The sequence below is a fragment of the Mandrillus leucophaeus genome, unplaced genomic scaffold (assembly GCF_000951045.1).
Source record: "Mandrillus leucophaeus isolate KB7577 unplaced genomic scaffold, Mleu.le_1.0 Scaffold67, whole genome shotgun sequence".
Taxonomy (NCBI): Eukaryota; Metazoa; Chordata; class Mammalia; order Primates; family Cercopithecidae; genus Mandrillus; species Mandrillus leucophaeus.
In genome coordinates, this window is record NW_012107252.1 from 1,546,366 (window position 1) to 1,565,796 (window position 19,431).

The window sequence follows — 19,431 nt, forward strand, 5'->3', positions numbered from 1 at the left end:
TTTGCTCCAATATAGCTTTATTCCCTACCCCCTCATTTACCCCTCCTTTAGCAAAAGTGTATGAGACATGCATCATTGGGAGACTTCTGGGAAAATGAAAAACTATTTGTAGTTTAATTACAAATACCATATTAGTGATCTGACTACATATTATTCATACAAAGTCATGATAAATCAAGTACAAAGGTCATGACAAACACAGTTTTTACTGATTTCTGTGCCTAAAGCTTTATATTCCCACAATATGCTGTGTAAGAAAAAAATAACAGCTATGTGTGTAATCCCAGGGGAAGAGGGTGGAAACTTCAGCCGTCTACAGTACCTCAAAGCAGTTGTGCAGGGCTGGAATATATTAGACGTTCCGTAGCTCCTGGAATAACCCTTGATGCAGAGCTCATGGGTCACTAAGTAATGCGACGGTCTTCAGTTGAAATGAGACTTAATAACTCTTGAATGGCGCTTTGCTCATGGACATCAAGCTGTTGTTCTTTGGCTAGACTGAGGGCCCTCATGCCATATTCCTGTGCCTGAAATAGAATTGTAGTGACAAAAGGAAGTCATCACAGGAAAGCATAACACTGGGAAGCCCCATCTGTGCTCAACGCCAGAAACATGAGAGAGAACTCATCACCTTTTCACACCACCCACTGAGCTCTTGTTGATAAACCTGTAAACACACTGGGCCCTTACAGCTAGCCACATGTGCACTGGGCGGGGCAGCAGGGCACCAGAAAAAAATCCCAACCTGACTTGACAAACTAAGCATAAACTAAGTATACCTTCTTAACAAAGTGAGATCTTTGTAGGACTTTACTCAGGCCCTAGAGGCCATCACTGGAAGGCATAGAGGTGACAGGTGCCACAAGTAAATTACCACCCTGGGGTGGTCCTGGGGGCCATGTGGCCCAGAGTTTTGACTGGTAAGAAGCTCTTCTTTCTTCCTCCCTTCTTCTCTTTCTTCCTTCCTTCCTTCCTATAAATAGTTATTGAATGGTTGCTATGTTCCAGGTCCTGTGAGTATAGGCAGAAATTCCTATTCTCATGGAACTTACAGTGAAGTAGAGGAGAAAGACAATAAAGAAGACAATTAAGTAAAACACGATAGTCTCTTAAATAGGGATAAATGCTAAGGAAAAAAATAAAGCATGAAAAAAGGGGATAGGAAGCATTAGAGGTAGTAGTGGGGGGTTGCAGTTTTAGACAGGGAGAGCAGGGAACGCTTCACTGAAAAGAAAACAGCTGAGTCAAGTGACGGCTTGAAGGAAGTGAGGTGCCAGTCTTGATGGACAGATAGATGTGTGCCTTTTGTCTAAGGCCTCTTGTAGATCTAACACACCCTGGGGTCATGACTTCCTTGAGTATACAGTGGAAAACTGAACATTGCACTGTAGAAAAGAGGTTTTGTCCAATGTAAATTTGAAAGTTCAGTGGAAATATTTTCCTATTCCTCACCCATTCCTACTCCTATCCCAGAGAGGGTTAGTGCCTTTCCTCTGTGCTCCTACAGTGCTCTGGGCTTCGCTCTCACACTCTATTATAACCCGTGAGCTCCTCCAGGCCTGGTATACTGCAGGTGCTTAGTAAAAGTTAGCTGAAGAAACAAAAGAAGACAGGGAGGAGGGAGGAAAGGAGTCTTAAATTTTCTCATGTCACCCACACAAAAAGGCCTTCCTCCAACCAGCCTCCTCTCTCTCCCCTGCCTACTGCTTTTTCTTCTTCTAATTTTTTTTTTTTTTGAGACAGGATCCTGCTCTGTCACCCAGGCTGGAGTGCAGTGGCACAAGCACGGCTCACTGCAGCCTCAATCTCCTGGGCTCAAGTAATTCTCTCATCTCAGCCTCCCAGGTAGCTGGGACTACAGATGCACACCTCTATGCCCGGCTGATTTTTTTTTTTTTTTAATTTTTAGTTGAGAGTGAGTCTCACTATGTTGCCCAGGCTGGTCTTGAACTCCTGGACATAAGCAATCATCCTGGCTTGGCCTCCAGAAGTACTGGGATTACAGGCATGAGACACTGTGCCTGGCCTAGTTTTCTTTATAGCAGTTCCTACTATCTGAAATTATATTAGACATACATATGTTTATTTCCACTCCTCCAAAAAACACCAGTGCCATGGAGATAAGAAACGTATGGATCACCACTGTATCCCCAGTCCCAAGAATAGTGCTTTGCAAATGGTAGGTTTTCAATAAATGTTTGAATGAATGAGATAATCAAACAATAAATCAATAAACCTGAGATACGCCACTTACTGTCTTTAAGACATTGGGCAAAGAATTGACCCTCTCAGTGCCTCAGTTTCCTTGTTTGTAGAGATAATAAAATACCTACCTTACCAATGTTGGTGTAAGCATTAAGTATGATAATTAAGTAAAGGGTTTAGGCCAACAACTAGTATGTAAAAGTACTCAAAAACAGTTACTTTTTGAATCATTTCATGGCAATGCATTTCTGTCTGAATCCCCGTAGCAACGGGGAACTCAGTAACCGAGTGGAGTTAGAGCTGCTACTTCATCCCTCCAAGCCTCCCCAGAGCCCTCCTGCCCTGCAGGCTTCCCAGCACTGCCCCAGACTCCCTTTGTCTATGCAAGCCTGGGAACCCTCGGGGGAAGAAGACAATCCAGCTTCCGTTATGCAGGCTGGACTCAACAAAGGAGAAACGTGAGCATCTGAACGTCCTTGGAGTGAGGGCTTGCCCTGAGGGCAAAAGCTATTGGAATTGGGCAAAACACAAATGAGTTCAACTAGATGAATTTCTACCTTCATTTTAGACATGTTGCTTTTTTAGGGAAACTTGCCTTTGAAGAATTCATCATCAGGTAGTAAAGCATGACCAGGATCTTCAGAACAAAGATAGTTTTTTGAGGGGCTTTGTCAGATGTAGATTCTCGAATGTTCAAGATTGAAGTCAGGATGCGAATGGCTTCTGCTTCTTGGGCTTCATCTGCGTTGGAAGCGGAAGAAAGAAAAAACAGGCTCTTGGCAACTGAGTCTGCCCTCATCAAAAACACTCAGCTGTTAAAGGGCCTGGTCTGCTGAAGCCTTCCCAGGGGCACTGGTGGAAATAGCACCAATTACAGCAAGTTTTTTACCTAGAGGACTCCCTCCACGTGCGTGGAAGCAGGAGTTTCAGTCCACTTTCCAGCTTTGCTTAGCATGTCATTATCAGAGTAGCCTAAAAATATGCTCACTCCCACAGGTCCCAAAGTTGCTAAGGTTTCTCTCTTTCGGAGTCCTGAACTCTAGATCTCTTGGGCTTGCAAACACAGAGAATTTGTCACAGGCAGATTCCTTGGGTCCAATTTAGCTTCCACTCTACAGCTGAGAGGAAAGAACTGGGGGAAGGGACTTCTTGCAGCTGTAGCAGCTTAACTCTTCTCGTCTAGGCCAAAGATGCATAAGCAACAACCTTCATGCTTCCCTCTGAGAGTCTGTTTACTATTTTCCCCAATAGTTTTTGGTCCTACTTTAGTCATCATTTACTGAGAAGTTACTACATGCACTTAAAAGCACTTATACAAGTACTAAGCTTAGAGAAAAAGATGAAAAGGATATACACCATCATGTTAAGGTTGGCTATCTTTGGATATCTATGATTTCCAAGTTTTCAGCTGTAACATGAACTATTTACATAATTAGAGAAAATTCAATAGTTATTAATTTTTTAAACTTTAGCTCAAAACCTCTCCTCCAAAGAATCTTCCTTCTTCAACACCACCCAGCTGTCCTCACCTCTTCATTCTGGGACTCATCTTGTAATATAATTTGTACTCACAGGAATGTTCTTTTGTTACTGCCTATAGATTCTAACTGCACTGTATGTCTCTTTTGAGCAGAAACTGGATCTTCTGTGTCTTTTGTCTCTGACGGCATGATGCTGTACGGTACTATTCAACACTTAGCCCCTTGCTGCGCTGGGGAATACAGTCTAATCCAGTTGGGCCCTGCCACTGAGCAGCTCACTGTTCAGTAAAGCATGAAGCTAAGGCACCAGAAGAAATCAGCAATGCAACTTCTGTGTAGAGTCTACTTTGGCTTACGTGTCCTGGAGCAAGAGTCCCCAATCCCCAGGCCATGGACCAGTACTGTTTTGTGGCCTGTTAGGAATCGGGCTGCGCAGCAGGAGGTGAGCAGGGGTGGTGGGGGTGAGCAAAGCTTCATCTGTATTTACAGCCACTCCCCATTGCTTGCATTACCACCTGAGCTCCACCTCCTGTCAGTTCAGCGGCAGCATCAGATTCTCTCAGGAGCGCGAACCCTAGTGTGAACTGTGCATGCAAAGGATCTAGGTCGTGCACTCCTTATGATAATCTAATGCCTGATGATCTGTCACTGTCACCCATCACTCCCAGATGGGACCATCTAGTTGTAGGAAAACAAGCTCAGGGCTCCCACTGGTTCTACATTATGATGCAAGGTATAATTATTTCATTATATATTACAATACATTAATAATAATAAAAATATAGTGCACAATAAATGTAATGCACTTGAATTCTCCTGAAACCATTCCTCCCCTACCCCCCAGTCCATGGAAAACTTGTCTTCCATGAAACGGGTCCCTGGTGCCAGAAAGATTGGGACTGCTGCCCTGGAGGGATAACATAAGAAATGGATGCTCTGCAGAAGTCACAGGGGGTTTTGATGGGGTCTTTTTTTCCTCTAAATCTGTCCCTTAGTAACTCCCGAATGGCTATGTGTGATGATAGGGATCTGAATTCTTCCCAACACTGGTAAAATCTCTTTGATCCCCGTGTCTCAGTTTTCTCCATCAGCAACATGGGGAAGGTGGCAATGGTGTGCTTCATGACAGGGACAGCTGCTTTCCCTCTTAGGGACGAGGTCTGTGTATTGGGTGAGATGAAGTCACTGCTCTGCCTTCAGGGAAAACTGCCACTTACCCAAGCCAGTGTCATTCTCAAATAGTTTGCCCAGTAAATCCACTTGTTGGGTGTGAGCCTGTGAGAGGACTTGATAGTGATTGTTCAAATATGCGTGCCAGATCTCAGAGACCTGTTGGGAAAAGAGAAGGTAATACAAAAAGCAGGCCAGATCTCAGCCTTCGGACCAGGCAGGTGAGGAGAATAGCGCATTTGGCCCGGCTTCTGGACAACCTGGAGGTTCTCTCTCATACTGTACCTGGAGGCAGAGGGAGCCCTAGGAGCCCAAACAGGCCTGACCAAGGTAAGTGTGACAAGTGATGCAAACGGCCTGTGGCAGCTCATCTTGGGGTAGCCCTAGTGGGGTCTTATCTTTTGTGCAGCACATACAACACGAAACCTCCACATCCTCATAACATCCCAATGTAATATTCTTATTATTAATATTAAGAATATTCTTATTCTTATTCTTCCCATTTTACATGTAAATAAACTGAGGCTCAGAGAAGTTCAGATCACACATGACTTCTGGTAAGAACTGTTAAGTGGCATAGCCAGAATTTAATCCCTGATCTATCTGATTCTAAAGCTTTTAAGCTACAGCAAAATGCCTCTTTTTCAGAAGCAGGTCTAAAACATGACTCAACAATCAGCAGAAAGTTTGTATTACACATTTATTACACAAATGATTGCCTGCTAAGCGAGGTGTTACCATATGGATACAAATGACATTTTAAAATATTCGAAACAGTATGAAATCTTTTCTATGTAAATACGGAAATTTCTCATGTTCTTGGATCCCTTGACAGGATCTTGTAGCAATAGATTTCCCTTGGAAACCTCTTCTTCTCTATTGCACACTTCAATATACCCACATTAGCTTGCTGCTATGGGTATGACACAGCATATAACAGTCTATTTGAAGGGTTTGGCTCTTACTGACCTATCCTTCATTATTCATTAATCACCCTGTGGATGTTAAGGGTTAGTCTATTTTGGTAGTGCGGACACGGGAAGAAAGAAAATTGAGTATATCATGTATCAGGCTATATAATCTTGGGCAAGCCACTTCATCTCTCTGTGCCTCTCTTTCTCATGAATGGTATGTTTTTCGTGAATAGTCTAATACAAGTTGTAAGACACCAAGCCTAAGAGTGAAGGCTCAACTCCCACATTCCCCAGCTCACCTTGGTGTACAATGTGTCTGCCAGGTCCAACTTTTTAAGGTCATAGAATATATTAGCCAGGTGGAAGTAGCCTCCTGAAGTCCTAATGTCCTCTGTTCCAAATGCACAACTGGCAAAATAAATCTACAGCAGGAGGAAGAAGGAGACTGCTTGAGTTCTTTTTGCAAATCATATATCTGATAAAGGACTTGTATCTAGAATACATATAAAAAACTGTTACAACATTCCAATTTAAAAATGGGCAAAAGATCTGAATTGACATTTCTCCAAAAAGATATTCAGATGAAAAATAAGCACATGAATAGATGCTAACATAGTTAGTAATTAGGTAGATGCAAAACAAAGCCATAATGAGATATCACTGCATCTAGGATGGCTAGAATCAAATGCAGAAAATAAAAAGTGTTGGGAAGGATATGGAGAAAATGAAACCCTCACACATTGCCAGTGGGAATGTAAAAGGGTGCAGCCTCTGTGGAAACAGTTTGGTAGTTCCTAAAAAAATTAAACATAGAGTTACTACATGACCCAGCAATTCCTCTTCTAAGTACCTACCCAAGGGAAATGGAAACGAATGTCCACACAGACTTGTACATAAATGTTTATATCAGCATTATTTAAAATACACAAAACATAGAAACAACCAAAACATCCATCAACTGATGAATGGACAGACAAACTGTGGTATATTTAGGAATGGAATGCTAATCAGCAATAAGAGGAATGAACTATTGATACATGCAACGACATGGATGAATCTCAAAATAATCATGCTAGGTGAGAGAGGTCAGAGCCAAAGGACCACTCATGATTCTGTCTGTTCGAACTGTCCTGAGAAGGCAAATCTGTAGAACCAGGAAGTGGTTGCCTGGGGCTGGAGCAGGAATGGGAAATGACTGCAAATGGATACATGGGATCTCTTTAGGGTAATGGAAATGTTCTGAAACTTGATTGCGCTGATGGTAGCACTACTCTGTAAATTTGCTAAAAATAATTTAATTGTACACTTAAAATGGGTGAATTTTCTGGTATATATCAATAAAGGGGTGTGTGTGTGTGTGTGTGTGTTTAAAAAGCTAGGCTACGGAATCTGAGGTTGTGCTAATTCTTTTTTTTTTTTTTTTTTTTTAAGACAGAGTCTCCCTCTGTTGCCCAGGTTGGAGTGCAGTGGTGTGATCTTGGCTCAACGCAACCTCGTCTCCCAGGTTCAAGCGATTCTTCTGCCTCAGCCTCCCGAGCAGCTGGGACTACAGGCACATACCACCTCAGCCTCCGAGCAGCAGGGACTACAGGCACACACCACCACACCTGGCTAATTTTTGTTGTTGTTTTTTTTTTTTTTTGGAGACTGAGTGCAATCCCGGCTCACTGCAACTTTTGCCTCCCAGGTTCAAGCAATTCTCCTGCCTCAGCCTCCCGAGTAGCTGGAATTACAGGCACATGCCTCCACACCCAGCGAATTTTGTATATTTAGCAGAGACGGGGTTTCACCATGTTAGTCAGGCTGATCTCAAACTCCCGACCTCTGGTGATCTGCCCACCTTGGCCTCCCAAAGTGCTGGGATTACAGGCGTGAGCCACCATGCCCGGCCAGCAAAGCCCTTCTCTTAACGAGTGTGCTGTTTTGCCTCCCTTTACTCTTCAGGGCAACTGAAACTTCAGGAATATGTGACCTGGCCAAGGTTGAATAGCTAGGAAGTAGAAATGCTTGATCTCAGGTTATTAGAATTGTGTTATGGCTAACATCCCACCGAATAATCAGTTGTAAACAGAAAGTTTTAGACAAATGCACAGTTTTAAAAAAAATAAAACAGACTTTGGAAATATACAGGGGTTATAATTTAGATTTTGGAAATATCCAGGTGTTATAACTTAGCTTGTTTACATCATTGGCCAGATGATAACGGGCTTCTTCATAGTTTTTCTTAGCTATATAGAGAAGTCCCAGGTTCCGATGCAGTAAAGAGTGGGTGGCATTACTACAGTCAGTTGATTTGAGGACTGTCCACTGGGCTTGGAATAGATATTCTTCAGCCTGAACGATTCGGCCCAGACCTGCCCAAAAGCAGAAAAGAAGGTTATAATTCCTATCTGGGTCAAAGAACACAAGAGGAAATATGAGTCATTACCCATTCACTCATGTATTCATTGACTCAAGTATTTATTGACATACAAAAACTCTCACAGGAATGTTCATAGCAGCTTATTTGGAAGAGTCAAAAAAAAACCAGAAACAATGTAAATGTCCATCAGCTGATGAGTGGATGAACAAAAGGAGGCATCTCCATCTCCATCTCCATCTCCATGAGTGGAATATTAGTCATAAGAAGGAATGAAGTAGTGATGCCTGCTATAATGTGGGTGAACTTTGAAAACACTACACTAAGTGAAAGAAACCAGACACCAAAGGCCACATATTATGTGATTCCATTTATATGAAATGTCCAGAACAGGCAAATCCATAGAGACGGAAAGTAGACTAGTGGTGGCCAAGCAACCACAGGGGGTCCAATGCAAGGGAGGCACTAAGAGGGAGTAACTGCTGACAATTGCAGGCTTTCTTTCAGGAGTGATGAAAATGTTGTGGAATTAGATCATGGTGACTGTTGCACAACCTACAGAATGTGCTAAAACCACTGGATTGTTTATTTATTTATTTATTTATTTATTTATTGACAGAGTCTCACTTTGTTACCCAGACCGGAGTGTAGTGGCACGATCTCGGCTCACTACAACCTCTGCCTCTAGGGTTCAAGTGATTCTTATGCCTCAGCCTCCCAAGTAGCTGGGACTGCAGGCATGCACCACCACGCCGGGCTAATTTTTGTATTTTTAGTAGAGACAGGGTTTCACCATGTTTGCCAGGCTGGTCTCAAACCCCTGACATCAGGTGATCCACCCGCCTTGACCTCCCAAAGTGCTGGGAACATAGGTGTGAGACACTGCGTCTGGCCTGAATTGTTCTTTAAAAGAGTGAATTTTATGATATGTGAATTATATCTCAATTGTGAAATATATATATGCATATTTAATACCCTTTATTTGCCAGGTCTTGTGTTGAGTGAATGGGGATTCAACGTGCAACATGAAAACAAATATATTTACAATATAGTATAATTGCAGTAGAAACACAAGCTTTGGAAGTGTCAGAGGATAGGAAATGTTTAATTCTACAGATGAGATGAGAGTGACACTGCAGCAGAGTCTGAGCTGGGTTTTGAGGATGAAAAGAAGTTTTCCAGGTAGATAAGGCAGGGAGAGCATCCCAGGCAGAAGTAACAGCATGTGCAATGTCACAGAAATATGAAATAATATGTTATGTTCATAGAACTATACAGAGTCATAGCTGCAGGGATTTGGTTCCAGAACCCCCATCAGATACCTAAATATAAGGATGCTCAAGGCTCTAATATAAAGTTGTGCAGTATTGCACATAACCTATGCACATCATTCCTCATACTTTAAATCATCTCTAAATTACTTATAATACCTAATACAATGTAAATGCTATGTAAATAGTTGTTCTACTATATCATTTGTCTTTTTTAAGTTTAAATTTTTTCTTTTTTTGTTTATAAGCCCACAAGTAACATCATGTATTGTTTTTATTTGTATCATTTTTAATCATTGTGTTATTTTTAAAAATATTTTTGACCCATGGTTGCTTGAATGGGCAGATGCAGAAACTGCAAATATGGAGGGCCAACTGTATTGGCCTGTGATGCTGGAGCACAAATTGTGAAGGACAGAGTGGCAGAAAATGACGCTACGGTGGTAGGCAGGGGGCAAGTCATGGAGGGCTTAGTGAGTTATGCCAAGGAACTTGATGCATGTGGATAAAAACTAGAGGATTTTCAAAAAGGGCGAGAGAATCGGATTTAAATTTAGAAAGTTCCTCTGGAACCAATGTGGAGGAGGGATCAGAAGGGAGGAATAAAGGTAGAAGATTCACTGGAAGATGTCTGAAACAGTTTGGGCAAGCACGCTTAAGAGCCTGAAACAAGACAGTGAAGGAAGTAGGAGGCAATCCAAAAGAGACAGGAAGTAGAACGGACAACACACGGTTACTAAGTAATGTGGAAGGTAAGAGAAAGGAAAGCCACCTTTATTGTTAATATTCAGATACTCTTGACACTTAAAGCTTTTTGTTTATTACCTATCATCTTTACACATACAGAGGCCTGCCTACCTGCTTGGCTCCTAGGGAAATGTGTCGGAACTGAATAGAAAGCCACTACGTCAGCATGCTGCAGGGCAGGAGGTGTGCTCTGGGGGTGAAGCATTGGTGTGACAGCTGCTGCAGCAGAAACCACACCAATGAAGGGTCAGGAGATAAGGACATGAACCCCTCATAAGCCAACCCTCTTCTCCTCTGTGTCCTTCCTGTCAGGCCTAGTTCATATGTAAGCATGCTTTTATTCTAGTTGTAACCCTACATCACTGAATAAAAGGAAAAGAGATGAAGAGGAAGCAGTCTACAAGAAGAACCAAGTAACTTTACCTGATAGAAGGTCAAAGGGCAAACTAAAATGGGAAACTACTAGATTAGGAGTTCGAGGCCTAGTCCCTGATCCTGGCTCATGTGAACATGGCTAGTCACATCTTCCCTCCAGGCTTTGTCTATAAAATATGAGGTTTAGACTGAAGTCCTCTCAAATTTGAAGAAGCAAATGACTCTTAACTAAGATTGTTTAGATGGGAAAAAAAAGGGTATAGGGCATTGACAGATATTGGAAATTTAAAATTTTCAACATCCAGTTCTCACTCAAGGAGGCAATGCCAAAGAAGGAAGACTCCAAGGCCCAGCTGAACCAGCAGCTAAACAAGCATCAGTCCTAAAGGAAAAGGCATACTTGGGAGAATAAACTGTGAGACTAGAGAGAGAGAGTAAGGTGAGAAGAATGGACTGCTACTAGCCCATGAGATTACAGTCAGAACTAAGCTTGTGACCAGTGAGTGTGTAAGTTCAGGCCTGCCTCTTATGGACAATGCCTGCCTGGAGAGGCATAGGGTGAAGTGGAGGTGGTGAAGACATAAAGGAAGTGATACTATCCCTTAGGGTGATTTTAATAGTTCATGGAATTGAGAAAGGACAGCCACTTACAGACCAGTGGTACTTGTCTGAAGGGTGAGGCCACAGGCTTACACTGCGTTAATGGCAGATCTGGGACATATTATGGGGGAAGATTTTGCAGGACTTGGTGATGAAAGTGAAGGAATGCAGCATACAGCGGTCACAGCTGAGTCAAAGGCTGTGGCTGTGAGGTGCCCAGGGGAAGAAAAGGGAATCTGCACTTACTGAAGACCTGTTATTTGCCCAACATTGTGCTAGTCCCTTTGCATCTGTGGTCTAAGTCTGCCAACAGCCCTGTGAAATAATTATCAGATGAGGAATTCAAAGAGGAGGCAACTTCATTCATTCATTCAACCAACCATATATTCACCTAATTGATTGATTATCACAATGTGTGACGCTCAATGCACACTGAGACATGATCCCTGACTCCAAGAAGCTTAAAATCAAGTGAAGTAGGCATACAATAAATAGACAAAACATGAGTGCTGTGAAGGAAATGAACAGAACACAGTAACCAAAATCCTAGCTCACTGCAGCCTCCATCTCCTGGGCTCAAGCAATCCTCCCACCTCAGCCTCCCAAATAGCTGGGACTACTACAAGTGCATGCCACCATGCCCACCTAATTTCTTTTCTTTTTTTTTTTTTTAGAGATGAGGTCTTGCTATGTTGCCCAGGCTGATCTTGAATGCCTGGGCTCAAGAGATCCTCCCATTTTGACCTCCCGAAGTGCTGAAATTACAGGTGTGAGTCACCACACCTGGCCAGTTGAAGCAGACACCTGAAGGATGGTCAAAAGCCAGCCATGTATGAGAAAGGAAAGAGCATCCCAGGCAGAAGGAGATATATGTGAAAGCTCTGAGTGAGGAAGAGCTTGGTGCCTACGATCACCCAGCCAGTAAAGAAAGAGCTGATATTTGAACCCAGGCTCTCCTGCTTCCAAAGCGCTGGTAACAGTGGGAGAAGATGAGTAGGTGGCTCCTCCTTGAAGTGTTACTGAAAATGTCATTTCTAGTTGATTAAAATTTCAAAGTTTTACTAAAAAGGAAAAATAAAGCTGAATATCTGTTATCTGTCCACTCCAGTCTGAAGGAATCTCTAAGATGGGAAAGAAACATGTATACAGGAAAGTGATTTCTTTAGACTTCCAAAAAGGTTAGCAAGGTTTTAAACCAATGGCTGTGAAGTTACAGTGAAATCTTCCATTTAGACAGCACTTTCCAGACTTCAAAGCACTTTCATGGTCATTACACTCATTTCGTCCTTAAAATAATCCTGTTAAGAGAACTCAGATTCAACACATACTTACACAGTGCTCACTAGGTTTCAGGTACTGTGAAATTATTTTTTTAGTACCTTCTCTGTGCTAAGTACTGGGCTGAGCATGAAGACATCCGTGATGAGTAAGAACAGACACAGATCCAGTTCTCCCTGAGCTTACAGTCTACTGGAGCAGGGAGACAATTAAATAATCTCATCAATGAATACAATTATTAATGGAGTAAGTGCTCAGAAGAAAGGAATAGGTCTTTAAATGAGTATATTAAAAAAGAGACCCAGCTCGGTGCGGTGGGTCACACCTGTAATCCCAGCACTTTGGGAGGCTGAGGTGGGTGGATCATTTGAAGTCAGGAGTTCAAGACCAGCCTGGGCAACATAGTGAAACCCTATCTCTACCAAAAATACAAAAAATAGCTGGGCATGGTGGCGTGTGCCTGTAGTCCCAGCTACTTGGGAGGCTGAGGCAGGAGAATCACTTGCTCCTGGGAGGCAGAGGTTACAGTGAGCAAGTCAGGCCATTGTACTCCAGCCTGTACAACAGACTGGGACTCTGTCTTAAAAAAAAAAAAAAAAAGGGAGACCCAACCTGGTCTGGAGCCCTGGGAAAGCTTCTAGACAAGGCGGTAGTCACCCTTGAGCTGAAACCTGAAAGATGATGAGGAGTTAATTCGGTGAAGGGAAGAGGAGGAGAAGCAGAGAGAGTGGCTACAGAAAAGCCTTTCCGAACAAAGAAATCATCATGCTTCTGAGGAACTGAGAGAAGGCTGGTCAGTGTAACCGGAAAGGAGGGAGAAAAGAATCCAAGAGAGACAAGGTGATAGAACTGATGTGGGAGAACCTGCTAAGGGCTAGATCAAGCACAGCCTCATGGGTTGCTTTAGAAATATGATCTTTATTCAGGGAGTGATGGGTCACATTTCTGTATGCAAACAAGATTGGAGGGAGGCCAGAGAAGATGTGGGGAGACCAGTTAGTAGGCAGTGGTCTAGATGAGAGATGATGAGACTTGGGCTAGGGTGAGTTTTCCAGAATCCCATAGCTAGCCAGTATCAGAGATAAACAGAACCTGGGCTATATTTTCTTGTCCAGTGCTTTTCTCATTAGTTTGGAGGAAAGACAGTCTGGAATGGGGTGTCAGACCTGAGCAGGGTAAGCAGGGCATTCCTGCAGGCAAACAGCCTGGTATCGGGGGTCAGAACCCCCACAAATGAGAAGGGATCCACACAGCAGAGGCAGCCTGGAATGGGGAGTCAGAGGCCATGGAGGGGGAGAAGGTATCTGTAAGGTGGAAAGGATGGAGTTAGAGAGCAGGGATTTGTTCATACAGGGGAACTGATTAACATATAAATAAACTAATGAAAGTGAAAGCTGTCAGCAAAGAGAGTTGCAATTACGGAATGGGAGTAAATCAGATTGAACCCTGTGGTGCTGTATTAGATCTGGATCAAACAGTATAGACTAGTGGTCATACAGATATTGATGTAGATATATAGATATAGGCCAGACACGGTGGCTCACACCTGTAATCCCAGCACTTTGGGAAGCTGAGGCAGGTGGATCACTTGAGGCCAGGAGTTCAAGATCAGCCTGGCCAACATGATGAAACCCCGTCTCTATTACAAATACAAAAATTAGCCAGGCATGGTGGTGTGCACCTGTAGTCCCAGCTACTTGGGAGACTGAGGCAGAAGAACTGCTTGAACCAGGGAGGGGGAAGCTGCAGTGAGCTCAGATTGCGCCACTGCACTCTAGCCTGGGTGACAGAGTGAGACTCGGTCCCCGCCCCCCCCAAAAAAAGATATATACATATAGAAATAAATACAGATGTAATGTGTGTATACATACACCCATTATTATATGTAAACTTACTCCCTAACTCCACTGAGAAGGCCTGGGAGCAGTAACACCCCAATGGCATGAGTACATCTAGTGCACAGCTTTTGGCTTCTGAATTTCACTTTCCACTGAAAGAAATCAGGGCTCTTTAGAGGTATGTTCCAGAAAGCAGGAAAGTGAGCAAAGAACAAATGGGGTTGTATCTAGGAGATGTAGAAGCCAGCTTGAGTGGGAGCTGTCACTGGTCAAATCAGGGACGGTTTGAGCATCAAATTAATGATAGTAATGGATTTAAGCCCACTGAATAAAGAGGCAATACTGATATAAATAACTAAATAAATATGCTGAAAATTTGATGACGAATGGAATATTTATATAGTTTCAACGGACCTCTCCAAGAGATGAAAATTAAGGTTATTAATTACAGAAGGGGGAAAGAGTAACATTACAGGGAGGAAGCCTGGCAGACACCATCCTAATAACGTAATTAAAATGAACATCATCAGTAATGAAAAAAAAATGAAAACATGCCAATTTATAGAATGGGATGAGAACAGAGCATCACCTCTGTACTATTTTTGCCAAAAATCCATAACCTGAGCCCCATCATTAGGAAATATCAGACAAACCCAAACTGAGAGATGTTTTATACAATTGGCCTGTAACTTTTAAAAGTGTCAAGGTCATAAAAGTCAATAAAAGGTTAAGAAACTATTCCAGAGTTTTGTTGCCAACACATGGCAACAAAATGAAAAGTGTGATCCTGAACTGTATCCTTTTGCTATAAAGATGTTATTGGGAAAATCTGAGAAACTTGCATAGGGTCTTCTTAGATGACAGGGTCCCCTTGTGTGGTTCCCACAAAGACATTTTCCTTCCTAACCAGAATACAATCTATCTCATTTACTAAGGGGACACTGAAGTATTCTAATGATAGGGAACCAGGAAGGCAACTTACTCTCAGAGAACTTAGGGGATAAAAGTTCTTTATACTGTACTTAATTTTAACAGTTTTACTTTTAAAAAAGTATTTTCTTAAATGGTGGCTATTAAAACATATGAAGCATTTTTTAAACGGTAGCTATTAAAATATATGAAGTCGTAGCACAGTGCCTAAAACACCGCATTGCTCAAAATATCAATTCCTCTCAAAATGCCAGTTTTCCTTTTGTAGTAGCCACCACGTAGGGTGTCTGCTAAGTCTGCTCCATACTCTCAGAATTGCCTCTCCCATCTATAGGGGTAGGTTCCTATATTTCTGAACTATGTGACTCTGATCCCAGGGAACAAAGGTGGATCCCACACTCAAGCTATGTCAACAAAATTCTGTCTTCTACGAATTTGTAATTGGAAATCAGAAGCTAATTAGTTTCTACTGCCTACCTTGAACCGAGAAAACATGTAAATTGAAAAACGCCATCTGACATTTTGGGGTAGCTGTCTTCTACAGTGAGCATAGGGTAGACAAATCTGGTCTGCAGAGAGGGAAAATAGCAAAGCAGACACCCAGAGAGAAGTAGAGACAGGAGACAAGGCCCAAGAGAGAGAATGAAAGACACCAGCCTTGGTTCCTTACAGCATTCCAATTCTAGTCCCTCATGAAGCCTCAGCTCCCGTAGGATACTACAGTACCCTCACAAAGTTCCTCCTTTATGTGCAGGCCAGCTTGAGTGGATTTCTGCCAGTTGTAGACAAAAGTCTGTGACATCTCCTTCCCTACCTTGTGCTAAACTTTTACAGCAACCCTGCTCCTTCTACAATAGGTGTCTTAGTGCCACTGTCAAGGGTGACTCTTCGATCATTGGTGTGACCCAAACATAGCACCACTTAAGGGATCCAGGGATCTCAAGTCGGTTTCACTCACCAAGGCTGGCCTCAGCCAACAGCAGGTAAGCAGGCACAAGCTCTACAGAGCTCAGGCCGTACAGGTTCACGCGGAAGCGAAGGGAATGCAAAGCTGCTGGTACAGCATCTTCGTGTTTCCCTTCAAAGAGGTATTTCTGGGCTACGGTGTAGCAGAATTCAATCAAATACTTCTGTGGAAGAGAGAAACAGACTATCTGAGACAGTCTAAAGTTAAAGGCAGAGGTGGATGTAGATGGCCCTGGGGATAAGGCCAACACCTAATGACCCAGTTAAGGGCACATAGTGAGCCTCCCTGTATTAGAGTGGATGTGAAGCCCCACATAAGTGATATAAGAAGGTAAACTCTGGACTATGAGTTCCTTAAGGCCCAGGAACATGTGTCTTTTTATCTTAGTTCAGTGCTTGACATAGATGAACATTCCATATAGAGTTATCAGATGAATAAATGAGTATTATTCTTATAGTTCTAATACAACTTTACTTTAGCAAAGCTAGCATGTCTCAGGATAATCGGAAACTTTCTGCCTTCATAGTTGAGTTAATTTTGAGAGAAACATCTCATTTTCCCTTCCAGAATTATCCTGTTTAGCTAACATCACAAAAAATTTTAACTCTGCATTGTTCTAAGGCCACTATCAAAGTGTCATAACACTAAAATGGATGGATCTTATGTCTAGGGATTTATGGCTTATAATAAGGCGCTAATTTTTTAGAGTGATTGAGATGCTCAATACTCAGTAATACTCAACATTATACATAATAGTGGCAAGTTTTGCTAACCTCCTTTATTTATTCAGTAGTATATCCATACATCATTCTTAACCCTCCTACGACATGGCCAGGCTCTTGGCATCTGTGGATGTTATGGGCTCAACTGTGTCCCCCGCCAAAATTCATGTGTTGAAGCCCTAACCTGCAGTCTGTCACAGTGTGACTATAATTGGAGCTAGGGCCTGTAGAAAGGTGATTAAGTTAGAATGAGGCCATTAGGGTAGGCTCTAATCTAATCTGACTTGTACCTTTATAAAAAGAGGAAATTGGACACACAAAGAGATACCAGGGATGCTTGCACACAAAGGACCACGTGAAGATACCGCAGGAAGGCAGCCATCTGCAAGCCAGGAAGAGAGGCCTCAGAAGAAACCAAACCTGCTGACCCCTTGATCTTGGACTTCCCAGCCTCCAGAGCTGTGAGGAAATAAATGTATGCTGTTTGAGCCACCCAGTTTGTGGTATTTGGTTGTGCACTAGCAGACTAATACAGTGAGTATTTAGTAAATGTGGAAAACAACAGACTGAATGGTACTGAGGACTTAAAAAGATATAAAACAAAGTCTCTGCCCTCAGTGAAGTTACAATTTAGTGATCTCAACACCGTTCGACCCTTGTCTTGGGCAGCTTCACCGCACCTACGACTTAACCTTGGAAAGTGCTGTAGGCCCTACCTGCCGCTGCTGCAGCTGCTGCAGGCCATGCTGCCGTTCTTCCTCTGAATTGTAGAAGGGCATAGAAGTGCGCAGTGGAATCAAGAGCTGACATATTTTCTCATGGATGCTGTCCCAGTCAGCTTTCTGATGTACCACCCCACTGACAACAGAAACATAGACTTCATGATCTTTATATCTGGCATGACTTAAGATTGCATTAACCCTCCTACTGACCTATCCCTAGACACCAGAAAAGTAAGCCAAACACAAACCAGGCAGGGAGCTCAAAGCCATTTCTGAGACTCAAATCTCTTTTTTTTTTTCATGTGGTTATTTGATGGTGTATAAACTGTGTTGGGATTGGAGGGCATATTGTTTCTGCAGGCACACATTCACATTCTGAAGTCACACAGGGATACTGGCATGCAACTGCTCATAGTGTTCTCTTATAATCTCTCTTATTTCTGCAAGGTTGGTAGTAATGTCTTCACTTTCATTTCTGATTTTAGTAATCTGAATCTTCTTTTCTAGGCCAGTCAACCTAGCTAAAGGTTTGTCAATTTTGTTGGTCTTTTCAAGGAGCCAATTTTTGGTCTCATTGATTCTCTCTGTAGTTTCTTTATTCTCTGTTTTATCTCTGCTATAATCTTTAATTTTCCTTTCTTCTGCTAGCTTGTGTCTATACCCAACACAGGGCTGTACATAAAGGAGTTTATAAATATGTTTTCATTTGCTCTTCTTTTTCTAGTTTCTTAAGATGAAATGCTAGGTTACTGATTTGAGATCTTTTTAATGTAATGTATATTAGTATAAATTCATATGAGTACTAAATTCATACAGTACCCTCTGAGTACTGCTTTGCCAGCATCTAAATTTTAGTATGTTGTTTTTGTTTTCATTTATCTCAAAGCATTTTCTAACTTCCCTTGTAATTTCTTCTGTGACTCATTGGTTAAGAGTGTGTTATTTCTACATATTTGTAAATTTACCAATTTTCCTTCTGTTATTGACTACTAATTTCATTCCATGTAGGTGGAGAACATACTCTGTATGAAATCAATCCTTATAAATTTATTGAGATTTACTTTATGGTCTAACATAGGGTCTATCCTGAAGAATGTTCTATATGCACTACAGAAGAATAGGCATTCTGCTGTTATTGAATGGTGTTCCATAGATATGTTAGGTCTAGTTGGTTTATAGTATGGTTCAAGTCTGATATTTCCTTGCTAATCTGTCTAATTGTTCTATGCATTACTGAAAGTGGGATATTTGATCTTCTATCTAGTTGTTCTATTCATTACTAAGAGTGGGATATTGGATCTCTCATCTAGTTCTGTTCATCACTGAAGGTAGGATATTGAAGTCTCCAACTATTATTATTAAATTGTCTATTTTTCTCTCTAATTTTGTCTGTTTTTGCTTCATGTATTTTGAGGCTCTGTTGTTAGATGCATACAATTATGAGTTTTTGCATTTCTATTGCTTATTACACATTTTCACTTAAATGTGAGTTAACTGTTTGATTCCATTTATACATATTTCAAAACAGGTAACAATAATCTAGAGGAGGGGTCAGAAAAGTTTTTCTGTAAAGGGTCAGATAAATATTTCAGGTTTGAGAGCTATAGGGTCTCTGTTGCAACTACTCAACTCTGCTGTTGTAGCACAAAAGCAGCCACAGACAATATACAGCCATGTTCAAGCACCTTCTTGGACAACAGAAATGCAATTGAAGTATTTTCTTTATAAGTTGTGACTGCTACCAAAGAAATAACAGAAACCATTTAAAAATGTTTTTGGGGAGGTAGAGAATTATTATAAACAGATCAATAAAAGCACTTAGCCAGGATATAGCTGAGTTCCACAGGGAATT

At 41.9% G+C, this 19,431-nt stretch overlaps 2 protein-coding genes across 3 annotated transcripts in view; one reads left to right on the forward strand and one right to left on the reverse strand.

Moving 5' to 3' along the window:
- ZMYND12 (zinc finger, MYND-type containing 12) overlaps positions 1–19,431 on the reverse strand; it is a 23,915-nt gene continuing 4,484 nt past the window's right edge. Inside the window, exons 2-8 of one of the 2 annotated variants that reach the window (XM_012001733.1) lie at positions 17,574–17,715; positions 16,127–16,298; positions 7,955–8,124; positions 6,070–6,192; positions 4,904–5,015; positions 2,801–2,946; positions 1–527 (exon numbers count right to left, since the gene is read on the reverse strand). In XM_012001733.1, the coding sequence (XP_011857123.1) occupies positions 405–527; positions 2,801–2,946; positions 4,904–5,015; positions 6,070–6,192; positions 7,955–8,124; positions 16,127–16,298; positions 17,574–17,715 (988 nt within the window). In that variant the 3' untranslated portion in view covers positions 1–404. The remainder of the gene's footprint in view (positions 528–2,800; positions 2,947–4,903; positions 5,016–6,069; positions 6,193–7,954; positions 8,125–16,126; positions 16,299–17,573; positions 17,716–19,431) is intronic. The other variant, XM_012001734.1, reaches the window with a different exon arrangement.
- The window catches only part of PPCS (phosphopantothenoylcysteine synthetase), a 21,122-nt gene continuing 8,613 nt past the window's right edge, over positions 6,923–19,431 (forward strand). The window contains exon 1 of the mRNA XM_012001725.1: positions 6,923–6,929. The gene's annotated coding sequence lies outside the window, so the exon portion shown is untranslated. The remainder of the gene's footprint in view (positions 6,930–19,431) is intronic.